Here is a 16,374-nt window from a genome sequence, read left to right on the forward strand (position 1 = left end):
AGCCTTTGTTAAGACATGCTTACACCTGACTCCCAGGCGCAACAACAGCAGCACCGAGTAACTAGGGGACACTGACTGTCATGGCACGGAGAAGGGAAGACCGGTCACAACCTTCTGCCTCGATAGCCCGGTTCATTTAGGAATGCGGTGAACAGGGTTTGTGCTCAGTACACAGCTCGCTGAATTTCACAGGAAGTAGTTCCTTCATCTCCCCAAGGTCCCCGCAATCCACCCCATTGTTTTTTGTTTCAGACTGAGCTCTCATTCTCCAGGGAGCCGTGTAGGAGCTGGGACGGAGCCCTTCCTGCGTGTTAACACTGATACATATGCAATGGGCACCCCAGAGCACCGCCCACCCCGTGTGCTTCCCGATGGACCACGCGATTCCTCAGAGGTTTCAGGGGTGGGAGCTCTTAGAAAGTGGCCTTTGGGACCAAACTCTGGCCATGTTAAGACTCTTAGGGGTGCTGGCATTCTGAGGCAAGTTGGCCGCTAAGGAAAGTGGATTTAGGGAAAGCGAGAGGATAATGAAGACAAGTGTGCGGGACAACGGGGATAGGGATCTGGGCCAGCTCTTAGAAAGTCAGCAAGAATATCTGAGTAAGACTTTGTGACATGAAAGTAGGCTACGCGGTCCTTCTTAAAACAGGGGCAGCTAAACCCCACACTTGGGTGAGCCTTTGGAAGAACAAAAAAATAATTCAGGGAAAAGTGCTAGGCAGGAGTAGGGGACAAAATGAAGATGGCAGTGGGTGTTCTATCCTTGGCATCCGGTGATGTGCCAGGGGAAAGGTAACCTGAGAGAACATCGTAAAGAGTCCTTCTGTCTGAAAGCCCACCCCCCAGATCTCAGCCAGTTGGCCTCAGAAAGGATGGTGGGCCTTGAGCACAGCCTGGGGCCACTGGCTCTAACCCCAGGGGCTGGCAGCGCAGGAGCGGGAACCGGGCCTGGTTCTGGCTCTTGGGCTGCAGTCTTCCGGAGCGGAGCTAAGCTATGAAGGATCCCCTCCCCGACACCCCCAGAGTGGGCACCAGTGTGGGTTGGCTTCTTAAAACAGGGGCTTAAGGTGGCAGACCTCCTCTGGTTCCGCCGTGGCTGCTGCCATCTGGCCCTGGAGAGCCAGGTGCCCATAGTCACTGGTCATTTGTGAAGCCAGTCCTCCCAACTCCTCCGGGTTAGTAACCGACTTAGTCATCTGGAAAAAGAAAACAAGCAAGACACAAAACACACACACAAAGAGAAGCATGAGAACCATGTGTTAATACCTTTGGAAGCCAAAGGATTTCATTCACTTTTAAGCTCTCGGCTTGCATTTGGGGCTGGACACTGGAGAGGGCAGTTCAAGCGAAGCCCATGCTGCATCGCACACAACAGGCCAGGGCCCCTCTCAGGCCAGCGGGTCCTGGCCCAGCCAGTGGGCAACATGCTAGGCTCGGGCCGCACAGCGTGGAGGCCAGGCCCTCAGGGTCCGCGCTGGGAGGTGAGAGCCGCAGCCCAGCCAGCCCTGCCCTGTGGTCAGTCACCAGAGGGGTTCCCCTAGGAAAACCCCAGGGGGCACAATTCCTGTGCAGCGCACACGCCTGGTCACACACTCCTGTAGACAGTTCATCTGGTCTCCAGGGACTCAGAAGTGGGTCCCACGTGGACACGACAGGACATGAGGACAGGGCTGGGCTGGTGAGGACTTCTCATGACCGAGAAGTGATGGGTAAGACAAAAGCTCTGGGGGAAGAAATTTGTGGAGGATATAGGTTTGTAGTAAATGTGTGCCAAAGAATGACAAGGTTTCGGCTCCAAATTGAGTTAAGGGTACACTGCAACCTAAATGGTCAAAATCTACCTTTTCATTATCAAGATATTGGGTATTTTCCTCCTGTTTCACAGAAAAACTTACCTCAGTTTATCCTACCTAGCTAACATGCCAGTTTCACCTTTTTTCCTCTTCCTTTGACAAGCATGCCTTAGTTCTCCCAACAGCAACTTTAACCTCCCCCCAGAAAGCTACCCTTGTTCCTCTTGGGTATGAGGCTTTCCCATCTGCCTCTCCTCTTCTCTTGCTGTGATGACAATGCTTTCTTTCTGTGGCATTTGAGACCTTGATTTTAAAGGGCCTTTAAAAAGCCCTTTTAAATGACTCCCCATCCATGGGGGCGGGATGGAATGTATAGCCATGTTTCCCAGGAAATGTCAGGATTTCAGGCTGCAGTGCGGGGTCCCAAGAAATGCGCACTGCACCCTGAGAAAGCGAGGCTGTACCCAGAGCTGCTTCAGGTGAGCCCTGCCATGCGGAGCACAGTGATTCCGGGCGCCCCGATGCAGTGAAGCAGGGCTGTTGCCGACGCAGAGCCCAGGCCAGTTATCCCGGGACTGGCAATGCTGCTGAGGCCGGGCTCCTTAAGGATGTGGGCACCAAGCGTCACAACAGGCTGGCTGAGAACCTAGCCCGGGAGACTTTCCAGAATCACCAGGAGGCCACTCAAAATGTTTGCGCCCTCTGCTGAATTTTGTTCCCTGCTCAGAGGAATCGGCATTGTCAGGCGGCCTGATTTGACCTGTGACCTGCCCCTGAGAAGGGCCAGCTCGGCCCCACTCCAGCCTTTCTCAGTCACTGAGATGGGCACCGTTCCTACCTCCCTCCTCAGCCCAAATCCTTTTAAACAACAACAAGCCTGGCACAATCACAGAGCTTCTAAGAATGAGCCACAGCAGCCAGGGAAGGCTTTGCGGTCCAAGCTCAACCTCTAGTGGACACAGGACTACATGACAAAACCATCCAGACAGGCAGCAGACCTGCCGGGGCGGGAACCACAGGATGGCTCAATTTGGCCCCCGAGCTGGTCAGGCTGCTTGATCTCTCAACTCAGGCTAATGCAGCAGCGTCAAAGAGGCATCTTTCAAAATGTTATCGCATGCCACCTAAACCTACAAAAGTTGAGTGGAACTTTTGTACTAGTACTCTTATTAATTCTTTGAGGACACCATTTTTCATCTTTTGTACCACTTTTTAACATACCAAGATAGTATCTGCTGACTCTCAATGCCATTTATATCTAAAGATCCACTGCTGGGGGGAAGGGAGTATAAGGGGACTAAATGGTAATGGAATAAAATATAATAAAGATTAAATTTAAAAAGATCCATATAATACAATTATGACTGTATTACACTTTAGCAAAAAAAAAAAAAAAAAAAGAAAAAAGAAAAAAAAGAGAAAAAGGTTACTTCTAAAGGTTACATGCCTCCTATTGTCATGATTTTTTTTTTTTTAAACACATACCCGTGCTGTTTCCTTTTGCCTGGAAGACTAGCAATCTTATTGTTCAAGTATTATACTTTGATTCATCAATCTATGTCTTATTCCCAAATGTCTTCTCTTGTGCTATACTTTTAATCTCTAAAAACACTTCAAGTCCTTTGCGAGATGAATAGGGTTTTTTCTTTCTCTGCAACTCCCAATTTCTTTCATTTCCTTCTTGATTCTCATTTTCTCTCCTTCCTTTGCTTCCCTGTCCTCAGGCCCAAGTCTCAGCCATCTCTAATTTTCTCTTGGCAGACTGGGGCTTCTAGACCACAGGCAGCTACAGAGAGCACAGAGGACAGAAGCTGGGGCCCTGGAGGAACTAGAAACGCAAACTAATCTCTCCAGCACGGAGCCAGGAATTGAAGACTCCGTGGTGGCGTGGATAAAAGGGCACCAACAATGGTTGGGGCAGTGCTTTTTCTTCTTACCATTTCCTGAGCTGTTACCGCAATGGCTTTAGAATATTTGACCACGGTCGTCTGATAGTCGACAAATGTCCCCTTTGGTTCTGGAGGCGTGCCATCATCCAGCTAGGGGAGAGGGAAAGAACCCAAAGGTCATAACAGGACAGTTGAAATGCTGGCTGTATGTATTAGAATTAGGACTTTAGAGATGGACAGGCCCTCAGAATTTCTTTGGCCCGGAGTCACCAGAATCCCACCTTTTGCAGTGAGGGCTCCCACAGAGGTGCATGTGAGGCATTCAAGGCACAAGGGCAAGGAGATGCCCCCAGCCTTGCCCAAGAGGGATTGGAAGGCCTTTCCAGAAGACTGATGTCTTAGTCAAGTCTTGCCAGAGGGAGTAGTCTGCTACATGTGTAAGGTGGGGAAGGTGTCCCAAGGAGAGGGAATGAATGGCACCCAAGCATATAAAGGTGGGAGTGAGCTGGACAATTGTGGGGAAACACAAAGTGACAGAAATGGCTGGGAGAGGAGGCAGAATTTATATCAGAAAGGGCTTCCCCAGATGTCTCTGCCCTAAAACACTCACTTCCGATCTGAGTTGAGAAAGAAGAAATTAGAAGCACCAGGTATAATTTGTTACTTGTTTGACTCTAAGAGCAATAGGAATTGAGAGAAGGGTGAGATCACTGTGGGGTGGAAGGGCTAGCGAAGTGGGACAATGGCTGCTCCTTGGAGGGTTAGGGACATACTGGTTCAGAAGACTTGTATTCAAGACCTGGTTCCAGGGATTGGGAATAGGCCCTGGAACCTTCACATTTTCCTGTTAGTGACTGTCTTTGAGAATTTTAGACAATGATTCTAAACATTTATCACTATTTTAACCAAATAACAGATTCAGAAAATGCCAGATTTCTAACGCCTTCCTGCTCTGGGAGAGGCTCAAAGGTTCTGAAGCAGCACTGAACACAAAGAACCAGCATGGGCAGGCTGGGGTGGGCTGCCTCGAGGGAGAATGGGAAAGAGGTGTTGTATGGTATACCTTGGGTGTCAGGTCTGGGTAGGTGAGAATTTAGGGCCACCAATGAAACCCCAAATGTATACTTTACAAAACCATGGGGGAGGAAAAAAACCTTTGTGCCTGGCCTCTGTGGGAGTTCCTACTTATTGCTCCGAGGTAAGCGCCGCTTACTTCCCAGGCCTTCCAAAAGAATCTACACCACTAACATCAGATTGTACGAGAGCTGCTTTCCCTGTTGAAAATCTACCACAGCATGCAAGGCTCAATGGTGATCAGGAAAGGACTTCAGGTACCTGACTTTCATCATCCAGGGATTTATGAAACTCTTCCCTATCTCTACAGTGATTGTGAAAAACACCTTTTCCTGAGAAGAAAAAAATTATCATGTGGGTTTCTAATTTGTACTGAGAAACTCTGAGCACCATTATTAATATCCCTGGTAGACACATGGCTTATTTTCAAAGCTCCGGTAGTCTGATGTCGTGAAAACCAACCCAACCCACTGAGACTCATCCCAGGGCCTTGAAAAAGAGAGGGATTTCACTCATTTTCTGCCAAACTGTCCATATTTGAAGCATGAGAAGCCCACAGCAGAAAGTATTGGAGTGCTTTAACTAGGCAAAGCCTGGAGTCTCAAGTCTGGAAAGCGAGTCCCAGCATCCCTGTCTGGCTTGTGACTTCATCAGTTTGATAATGACTGCATGATGTTTAAGGGGATTTATCCTAATTATAGTTTGAGGCTATCATCTCTTTATGGAGATATGAACCAACCAATCTACTCTAAATTAGCAATTAAAGACTGCTTATTATCCTGAAAAACCATAAGGGTGTATTCACAATCTGACAATGGACGTTTGAAAACACAGATGATGTCTAAAATTCTTGGCTATGCTATCATTGGATAGTAATTAGATGTTTATGAACAATTGTTAATTCTAATGACTATCAAACTGACATGACTAATGAGGATTCCTTGGGGGAAGAAGCAGGAGATACAGAGTTGAAACTGTTTCCAGTCATATTTCCCTACTGACCCAACTCAACTGATGGGTCACTCGAAGGGAAATGATACTCACAGTATCTCCTATATCCACTGCCTACAAGAGTTCACTAAGGGCTTTTATGTATACTACTTCAGTGGTTTCTGCATTTGGCTAGATTTAAAAAAAACTGAAGAGATTTAACAAATACAAATAGAGTTACCTAGCCTCCACTCCACAGAGATTTCAGCTGAGCAGGACTGGAGGAGGGCCCAGGAATGTGCATTCTAAAATGATCCCAGAGATTCCAAAGTAGCCACTCCAAAGTCCAGCCCTTGGGAATCACTTCATTATTTCATTTCAGAGTTTATTCCCCACAACAACTCTATGAGGTGGATAGGGGAGGTAGTTAAGTATTTCCGTTTTGTAAGTGAAGTAACTAATGATACCTTCTGCATCTCCATTTTCCCCCATGTAGAATTGGAAGGAAGGGTACAACTGGCTTACCACAGTGATCAATGAAAAATGAGTATGCTGGACATATGATAGCACATCTGTACAGTAATCAAAACCCTCAAGAAAAGGGAAAATGTACTCTTTAGAGAAAAGCACCTGGGGACCACATCTGAGGGAAACCCTGGAGGCAGTGGGGTCAGGGAGTGGGGGTGAGGGTTGGGGAGCCCAGACCCACCTTGCTCATGGCTTCTGCGATGGCATCGACCATGCCTCCCACCAGCCCCACTTCACTGGCGGCTTCGTTCAGTGTCACCATGATATCGTCCACAGCCTCTTTCATGAGCTGCGCGGCCTCTGTGATGGCATCGTGGGTGTGCTGCGCCTAAGAAAGGAAGTGGGGAAAACAATGACGAAATGTTCCATTAAGCAGAAAAATCGTGCTCCGTTGTTCAGTCTCTTAAGAACCACTTCACTGCCTTTAAGAATAACCTGAAAAAGCAGAGTGCAAAACTATATCCCCATTATGGTATTCTATATTTTTCCTTTCCTTTATTACCATTGTATGTTGGTTTTAAAAATATATAAGAATCAGAAAAATAAACAGAAAAAGATCTTTTTATAATGCAAAGAAAAAATAAAACTGCAATATCAAGCAGAGCCTTATGACACAACTAATTTTATGTTACTATGTTCCGGGTGGTAGAGAATGCCACAGTTTTCCCAAATATACAAGTTGACATATTCAATTTGAAAAAAATGTTTGGGGTGGTAGAGAATGCCACAGTTTCCCAAATATACAAGTTGACATATTTAATTAAAAAAAAAAAAAAAAGCTCATATAAAGGAAAAATGCGTTCACATTAGATGCACTTCTCTTCAAAGCTTTCCAGCATACTTTAATTCCCCTTCTAAAAATAAGATTGCTTTATGGAAATGTAGGTAGATACAGGAGACATAAATCTATAGAAGACCAACAAGTTTAGAACTAATTACACTGCTATGAGGTTGGAGAAATGAATAAGGAAAGTCCTCCAGGGACAGACGCTCTGCAGGCAAAGCCCTGGGTGTTCATGAATTCCCCTAGATAGTACCTTAGAGATGCTTTAACTGCAGGTGTTTAACCTGTGTGTCAACCACATATTAGGAGCTAGATAAGTGAAGGAATGCGAGGATGAAACAACAAGGGGTGCTAGGCTCTGTGAAAGATACCACAAATTGTAGCAAGATACAGGGGCAAGAGACAAGGTCCTGTGGGGAGAAGTGTCAGGAAAACCTTGATTCTAGTTCTGGCTCCACTGTTGACTAGTTAAGTGGCCCTGAGTTTGGCTTCCTAAGCAAAATGGGAATTATAACAATGCTATACTGTGGAATTCTGATGAGATCATATGGTGTAGACCCCTTATCATTTCTAGTAAGAGTAGCCTAGTTCGGGCCTGTGCCCGTAACTGGGAAATCTGACCTAATGCCAGGTAGTTATTATCAGAACTGCACCGCACCTAGGCACTGCAGGTAGTGGCCATGGTTGCCTGGGCCCACTCTCAGGGGGTAGTGACCCTTCCAAAAGGTCCAAGGAACTGCATTTTTACTTTTGGTATATGAGAAGGTAAGGAACAAGTGAGAAGGTAAATGACAGCTCTTGTGAGTGATTTAAATAAAAGAGAATTCCAAGAAGAGGGTATGTGAGCCATAGGAACTAGCTCTGTCTGCAGTATTGAAAAGCCATGGGAACTATGAAGAGTTCTCCCATAATGATATCTGCCAAGATATGAACTATGCGGATCACATATAGTATCCGTGAGACAACTCTGTCAGGATGTAAACATTCATTATTGACTGTTACTACTCAAATTACTTTAGAAGATAACAATGAAAAATAACCGTGAGTAACAAAGATTCCTTCACTCTTTACCAGACTGGTTGGTATCCACCTTTTCTGTTTTTTAGGCCCTCAATGGTGACAGGGAGGTAGCCCCTCTCTCTAGACTTATTTCCCCTTCTCCCTGGCATGAATCCTGGCTGCTGCTGGACTGGCCTTCTCACAGGTCCATTCTTTCTCCCTCTGTCAGCAGAGCTGGTTCTGTTCACCTTCTCCCTTTTCCCCTCAATCCAAATTCAGGCACCAGACCTGGGAGTGACTGAGCCTCAGGGTCATTCAAGCCCCAGCCACTGTCTGACTGCAATGACAGGGGGAACTCTAAATGAGAACCATCATGCTTTGCTCTATGAATCTGCAGGCCCACCAGAGATAGGACTGAAATGGTGTTTTAAGTCACTAAATTTCAGGATGGCTTGTTTGTAACAATAGTGTACTGTAACAGGACCTCGGAAAGGCCCCTAACAAAGCCTAGGGTCAGGAAGACTCCTCAGAGGAGGTGTCCAAGTTGAAGGTGAACCCTGGAGGAAAAGTCCAGTTGCTGGTAGAGGTGATGGGATGAAAGAGAAGGGGGAGCCTTCCAGAGAGAGAACACAGCCAGTGCAAAGGTCCAGAGGCGGGAAGGAATGTGGAGCAGAAGACGAGGTGAAGAACCGTATTCAAAATGCCTGGCACACAGCTCCTGCCTGTCTTCTGTTCTCTTTTGCCCGCTCCAGCTGGTCTCTCCTATAAACTGTGATTCTTGAAGACAATTTACTCGGCTTCTCTTTGGAAGCGCAGTGCTCACAGAAAATGAAGGGCCTGATGAAGTCACCAGGTGGGGCTAAGTAACCAGTGAGAAAATTTTATTTTCATAAAAGTTTTTTACAAGGATAACCTTCACAGGCCGTAGGTGCCAAGTTCTCCTCTGGAGAGGCTCATTTAGAAATAAATGAAACCATCTGTTTTTATACTGTGAAACAGGCACAAGTGACAGAGCTGAGGGCAGAGACATGGCTAGGGGGAGTCAGAACAGGACTGTCCCCCCTCCCCTTGACCCTGAGCCACCGACTGGGCTCCCCTGGCTGCAATGGCATGCTCTAGCACTCCTGCTGGGACCAAGAACCCCTGACAACATTCATGACGATGCTGGCAAGATGCCGAAGATTCACGTGTACTTTATATACAATACAAGATCCAACCTGTCGGCCCAATGTGTCGTTCACACCAGTTTTAAAATCTATGCTCTTGTATCTTGGGTCTGGCATTTTACTATTTTACAGGAACAACAATAAATGTCAGACCATGTAACAGCAGCAATGGCAAAGACAGCCGCTAGCATTTAAGAGGGACTCCTCAATGCCAGGCACTGTGCTGATTGCTGATGTGCTCACCTCCTTTAACCCCCACAGCTCGCTGGAAGGTGGAAGCCCTTGGACAGTCACATGTGGAAACAGGAGCTTATGCACTAGAGCTTAGAGACCTGGTGGATGACAACTGCCACTGACCAGCGTGCCATCTGCTGAACTTATGTCACTGATCAAAAGGAAATGAGCATATGGCTAGATCGGAACAAATTTCTCAGTGCTACTGAAAAAATAAACCTTAATGTAGGGAATATGCCATCTCCAAAAGGGAGATTTCAGCCTGTTCCCCCAAAACAGGGGACTTTTTAAACAAGGAAAAGCCACCCTAGTGCCACATGGCAAAGGCAAGGGGCCTGAGGACCTGCCACCGCTCCGAGAAACTGGCTGCGCCATGCTCACTCAGAGCCCTCCCCCGCACGTCAGCATCAACCAGGCCCTCGCCTCTCAGGTCTATCTGCCACTGGGGGCTCTACACTTGCTCATGAACTTATTGCCAGTTCACAGTTTCCAAATTTGCTCCTTAGAGCTCCCCACGGTCCAGTCTGCCTATGTCTTCCAACTCCTGGTTGGCTTGCCATCAGATGAACCCCCAACCCTGGTGTTGAACAGTAAAATATTTGGCAGGTCTCTGACCAGGGTTCCTCAGAGGGAGCCCTCTAAGTCCTTAGTATTTCCTGAGCAATCGGAGGGTCTCTGTCATTCATGGTGGGCCCCTCAGACCACATATTCGTTTATGCTAACCAGGCGACTTCTGGTGCTCCCGTGGTAGTTTTAAGATAGGTGCTGGCCATGCTGGAAAGACCAACCATGTGATTAGAGGGCTGGGGGTTTGAACAATATAATAGTAGAGTGCTCTCTAAGGAGATGAGGGGGCTAGAGACTGAGTCATTGGTCATATGACTGAACTCAATCCATCAAGCCTATGTAACGAAATCCCAATAAAAACTCTTGACAGTGAAGGTAGAGTGAGCTTCCCCAGCTGGTGATGCACATTGATGAGCTGGGAAGGTGAAAGCCTGAGGACATGAAGCTTCACATCTGGGACCCTCCCAGCTCTCATCCTCTCTGTCTCTTCTTTTGGCTGGCGTTTATCCTTTCCATAAAACTATATTGGTAAGTAGAGTGATTTCCTGAATTCTATGAATCATTCTAGCAAATTATAGAACCTAAGGGGTAGTGAAAACTCGCCAGTTGGTCAGCATAAGGGTGGCCTGGGAACCCCAGAGCTGTAGCTGTGACTGAACTGGGGGCAGTCTAGTTGGAACCTGTGCCCTTAACCTGGGAAATCTGACCTAGTGCCAGGGAGTTAGCATCCAAATCATACTGCACCCAGGTACTGGGTCCACCCAGGCAGTGCCCATGGCTGCCCTGACTCTCCTCAGGGAGAGACGACCCTTTCAAAAGGCCCAAGAAATTGTATCTTTACTTAGGTAGATGAGAAGGTAAGGAGGCCAGAGATGGTAATTTGAGTGATTAAATTAAAGAGAAGAAATCTAAGAGAAGACTGCATGAGCCATAGGAGACTGGCCCCGTCTGCAGAATCAAAAAGCCACAGAAATCAGAATAGCTCTTCAAATACGACATCTGACAGGATGTGAGATACTCAGGTTGTGATGGTTATCCTTAAGGAAAGGGGATGAACATCTCTCTCCCTTTCGGATGTAAAGGAGTACCTGGTAATTTAGGTAGATTGCTGATTTCATGGCACAGGGGAGGCAAAGCACAAAATGTGCAGATTGCTTTATTTTGATGATGAAAGGCTGAAAGAGAGTATCTCTTATATATAATCCTCCCAAGAAAACATCTCATACAAATATATTCTGATTTGTAAAGAAGGTAAAATGAAAGGCATGGGAAGGTGAGATGGGATCTCACTTAGAATGGGATAACCATTAGCGGCACAAAAAAGCCAGTATATCTACACATTCATATTAAACAAAGTACGGTTGATCCTTGAACAACATGGGTTTGAACTGTGTGGGTCCACTTATACGTGGATTTTTTTTCAATAAATACTGTAATGCATTTTCTCTTCCTTATGATTTTCTTTTCTCTAGCTTACTTTATTGTAATAATACAGTATACAAAGTCTGTCTGAAAAAAGTTCAGCCATTGTTAATATGAGAATGGTTTGTGTGACATTGATGTAACCTGGCAGGCAAGGAGAGGGGACTGGAATGTGCATGCGTGAACAATGATGACATCACCGTACTAGTCAGTGGGGACTGTAGACCCCATTGAGTGAGCATGTGTACTGTGTGGCCGTCACCTTCAAAATGACTGAGTGAGTAGAGTCACGAATCTGCATCATATTTTGCATTAAGCTTGAACATTCCTCCATGGAAACTATTTGGTTGATTCAGAAGGCCAGAGCTATGGACAACTGGTGACTGGCAGCTTCATCTCGACAACACACCTGCTCATGCATCATGTCTTGTGCAGAGTGTTTTGGCAAAACGTCAAATCACCCAGGTGACTGAGCCCTGCTACAGCCTAGATTTGGTGCCCTGTGACTTCTGGCGTTTCGAAAAAACTAAAATCACCTTTGAAAAGGAAGATATTTCAGACTGTCAATGAGATTCAGGAAAATATGGTGGGGCAGCTGATAGCAACTGGGAGAACTGTGTGAGGTCCCAAGGTGCCCGCTTTGAAGGGGACTGAGGCGTGATAGTCCTACACACAATATTTCTTGTATTTTGTATCTTTTAAATACTTTCCTCTATTTTTCATAGTATATGGCTGGATACCTTCTGGACAGACCCCATATGATACATATAACATACAAAATATGTGCCAATTGACCGTTTATGTTATCAATAAGGCTTCTGGTCAATAGTAGACAGCTAGTTAAGATTTTGGGGAGCCAAAAGTTATACATGGATTTTTGACTAGGCAAGGGGTCATCACACCTAACCCCTATGTAGTTTAAGGGTCAACTATACACATTTTGGGGGAGAAGTGAAAGCTGTTTGTGAAGGATCTGCTCCCCCATAATGTCTCAGGGATGTGTCAGAAGCACATTTCAGGGCAGCAGCAGTAAACCACAAAACGGCTCTCTGACTTTTCTGGGAAACGTAAAGGGTACTTTCTCCACACCGAGGTACCAAAACCTACAAAAACACATCCTTGCCCTTGGCTGCCCCAGAAATAAATTACTGTCCCATCTGTTCATGCTGAGAAGCTTTTTAGAAGGCCTGCTTTCCTTCAGCCTGCATGTTTAAGTTTTAAAGATCCTTAAAGGGTTAGCGCTGAGTCCACTTCTGTGAAGCCTCCTCCGATGACTGCAGGCCTCAGCCAGGGCCGGTTCCTCTAACTCCAACGGCAAACCCCATCCTGATCACACAGCCCATCCAAATCACACACGCAGGCTGGCTGAGCACACTAGTTTCAGACACCCAAAGATACAGAGGGCTGGGTTCTCAATGAAGGCACGCTTAACCAACTCACAGCGATCTGGAAAGTGGAGTTGGCTGGCCCCAGCAATGAGCTTGTTATTTTAGATTCTTGTCACTGCTCCTCTTGGCACAACACAGGAGAGAAATCAGAATGTCATTCTTTTTTGGGAACATATCTGAAGTCTACTTCCAAGGGAGCCCGATTTCTTCATTATAGCGCTTCAACTACAAAGCTCACTATAGCAGGCACAGACATCATAGGAGTTTGGAAGATGCGAGAAGCTTCAGGGGGCAGACCTCCACTTTGGTGGAGGGAAAGGACAACTAGTAATTAGAACCACCCAACAATGGAGAGACTGTGTATTTGCCAAGTGCTGGAGGCAGAGCTGGAGCGGCCCTTCAAGGAGAATCTAGGAGGGAACTTGGTGGGGTAGGGGTGTGGGCAGAAGGGGCTCAGTGGGGTAAGGGTGAGGTTACACAGGATTCATTAACACCAGGTTCTGGGAAAGCCGTTCCGCCTCCCCCCGCAAACACATCATATGTCAGGCTCATTATCTCATTTAATCTCTACTACTATCCTAGAGAGATATTCATCATTAACCCCATTGTTTAGATGGGGAAACAAAGAAATGAAGTAATTTGCTAGCAAGAGGCAGAGCTGGGATTTAAATTCAAGTATGTTTTAGAATCCAGATCCCAAAGCTGGTGCTATTTTTTACCAAATCAAAGCTACTGATAACTACTTAACTACTCTTTCTCTGCAAACAGGGACACACATGTACATATACACATACCATATAATAAACATACATACATATAATGCATCACCTAACACAGAGCAAATAACACCTAGTAAATATCTGCCCAAAGAATGGCACCCAAAGTAATTCAATGTATGCATTGGACCTCATAGGAAAGGACCGAAAAGCCAACTTGTAGTGTCCAGGAGTCCTTTGCGACAAGCCTGTCAGCATTTGCAGACAGAGCACAGGTTGAACGACATCCTTGAGGGGACGGACATATACACCTGCCTTGCCTTTACGCATCTTAGTTCATTCTCCAATGCTTCAGGTCATTCACTGAAAACTATTCCACATTGGTCTCCCACGACCATTTCCAAGTAGATGTCACTGTAAAACTTACAGCTGACATTCCTTGGTATATAACCATATCTCATGAGGCGCTCGTTAAGGTGTTAGATGTGGAGACGTGGCAGTACACAGCCCCGGAGAAGAGGTCACCCAGACTGGGTCCCGAAGCTGAGTCCTGGCTCCTCCAGTTTGGGGAGGGTGCAAAGGGGGTTGGCCAGCTCTGGGGCACCTGCCGCTAATCCCCCACAGTCAAAAAGGTGTTCTTATTCCTGCTCTACTCCACGGCTTCAGCAACAAGATTCTTTTTTTTTTTTTTCTCCTTTTTTTTCCAGAAGACTCAGAACAATGTGAGGGTACTGGTTGACTCTTAATATTTTTAGCATTCCTGTAATTTGGTTCTTAATAGTTGCCAGATACATGAATGGAAAACTGAATAAAGGAAATGCACATCTAAGACATTATTCATGCATCTACCAGAATGGTGTCTCTAAACTATGGGTGGGTTTTGTCCTTCCTCACTGCTTACAATAAAGCCCAAACTCCTTCGTGTGGAAGAGGAAAGCTGTCACCACACAGCCCAGTCTATCCTCCCATCCCACTGCCTCCCCACTCTGCACCTTCCACTTATATCATCAGACTGTGTGCTACTATCTAACGCTGTCAGAATTCTTTTATAACCCTATCTATACTTAAGTTGGGATATAAAACCCAACTTAAAACATGTATTAAATATGTATATTTCTTGTTTTTCCTCTTAAGGGTCCTGGGAAGGCCAATAGAAGATTACATCCCACCTCTGAGTTGGAAATCAAATGCCACCAACTAAGAACTGGAGGCGTTTTCCCCAGAGGGACACAATACAGAGGAACACGATGGCTTCTCAGTGGTCCTAAGTGAGTCCCTGGCAACCTCAGCTGTACCTTGGGGTTTCCTCCACCTTCTTTGGCTGCGTACAACATCTGCAAGGCAGACTCTGCGAGAGTCTTGGTCTGGTCCAGCACCGTCATCTGCTGCTGATGGTCCAGAATCTTGGAGGCAACACCTACTGCAGCTAAGATCAAGGGCTCGAAGTAGCTTGCCAGCTGCGTCACCTTTCAAGACAAAAAAGCCAGATACATCATGTGAATACATGTGCCTGCTGTAGAGGCCCTACTCACTGGAAGGGAGGGGCTGGGACAGGGATGCAATGACTTGCAACGAGAGGCAGATCTGCTGAACTCCATTTTTTGTCATTTTTTCCCTATCATACAATGCAGTGCCATGAATTACAGTCACCATGTTATATATCAGATCCTTAGATCTTATTCATTCAGTCATTGCTCTACTGTGCTTTTGAAAATACTTGCTGATTCACGAACTCTTGCTGGGAACTCCGACATCCTCTGGGGAGCTTGGTCTCACCTCTCATCATGGCAGAAGAGCTAAGAAATCCTTTCTGAGATCCAGAGTTAGGAGTGAGAATTTTACAAATTTTAATTTTAACTTCACAAACAGAAAAGCTTTTGAAAGAACCAAAGACTAAGAAGGAAGGGGGGGGAGGGGTGCAGGGCAGATGAGAAAAGAAGACTGAGAGGAAAAGGCACTCGGTTTTTAGGATGCCAATCCAACTGCCCTCTGCCTTGAGCATTTTTGACCAAACTGTGGATTTGGAATAAAAGCAAAAACAATTTCACATCTGCCTAGATGTTCTGTTTACATTTAGCTGAACCCAGGAGAACAAAAAAGCCTGTCACGACAGCTCACCACTGTTCCAGCAGAGACCTATTGCCAGGCGGGCAGCACCAGAGATGGCGCGTACGTGCTCACCCAAACTCCCCAGCTGGGTGCGGCAGGGCCACGGGGCACAGCACTGACTGGGCGCATCCCATACCCCAGCTTTTCTTCTAAAAGTTTACCATACATTTTCTCATCTAATCTTCACAGCAACTGAATGAGACGGTACAAAGGAAGAAAGGGAGGTTTGGACAGGTGAAGTAACCTGCTCAACCTCATGCAGCCGGGGGTGGAGGTGAGACAGGAACCGGGCGTCCCACTCCACAGCCCAGGGTCTCGACCACCACTGCGCTGTCGGCTGCTTTTAATTTTCTTTCCAGTTCCACTATAGGATTTTAGAAGTTTGGTATTTGTTGCTTTGTAAAGTATTTAAAATAAAGTCCCAGAAAACACAGCAATACTCCTCTGCCTAATTATCCAGAATATTGCATTTTAACATTTTGCTGTATTTACTTCAGGTATCATAATCTATTCCCACTCAGATAAAACACAATGACACTGATTACAGTTATCCGTTCAACTCCTCCTTTTGTGTGACAATTGCTATTGGCTAAGTTATTCCCATCAAACATATTTAAGCTCTAACTTTTAGGCAGCAAGTCCCTTCATGCTCCTTCCCATCACGGGGAGGAAGAAGAGTGGGAAGGGGACGGAGGCAGGAAGCCCACTTCACGTGAGCAGTGGCGGTCACTGGGTTAGAAACAGAGCAGGCGATGGGGGGCTCAGGGGTGGCGGT

The 16,374-nt window shown here is 46.2% G+C and overlaps 1 protein-coding gene across 1 annotated transcript in view; it reads right to left on the reverse strand.

The window, feature by feature from the left end:
- Nucleotides 1–16,374, reverse strand: part of TLN2 (talin 2) — a 401,255-nt gene that overhangs the window by 53,434 nt on the left and 331,447 nt on the right. The window contains exons 43-46 of the mRNA XM_054565330.1: nucleotides 14,786–14,956; nucleotides 6,396–6,542; nucleotides 3,731–3,832; nucleotides 1,077–1,196 (exon numbers count right to left, since the gene is read on the reverse strand). Coding sequence (XP_054421305.1) covers nucleotides 1,077–1,196; nucleotides 3,731–3,832; nucleotides 6,396–6,542; nucleotides 14,786–14,956 — 540 coding nt within the window. The remainder of the gene's footprint in view (nucleotides 1–1,076; nucleotides 1,197–3,730; nucleotides 3,833–6,395; nucleotides 6,543–14,785; nucleotides 14,957–16,374) is intronic.

The sequence above is a fragment of the Pteronotus mesoamericanus genome, unplaced genomic scaffold, assembly GCF_021234165.1.
Source record: "Pteronotus mesoamericanus isolate MK-2021 breed Mesoamerican mustached bat unplaced genomic scaffold, CSHL_Meso_final contig_164, whole genome shotgun sequence".
Classification (NCBI taxonomy): domain Eukaryota; kingdom Metazoa; phylum Chordata; class Mammalia; order Chiroptera; family Mormoopidae; genus Pteronotus; species Pteronotus mesoamericanus.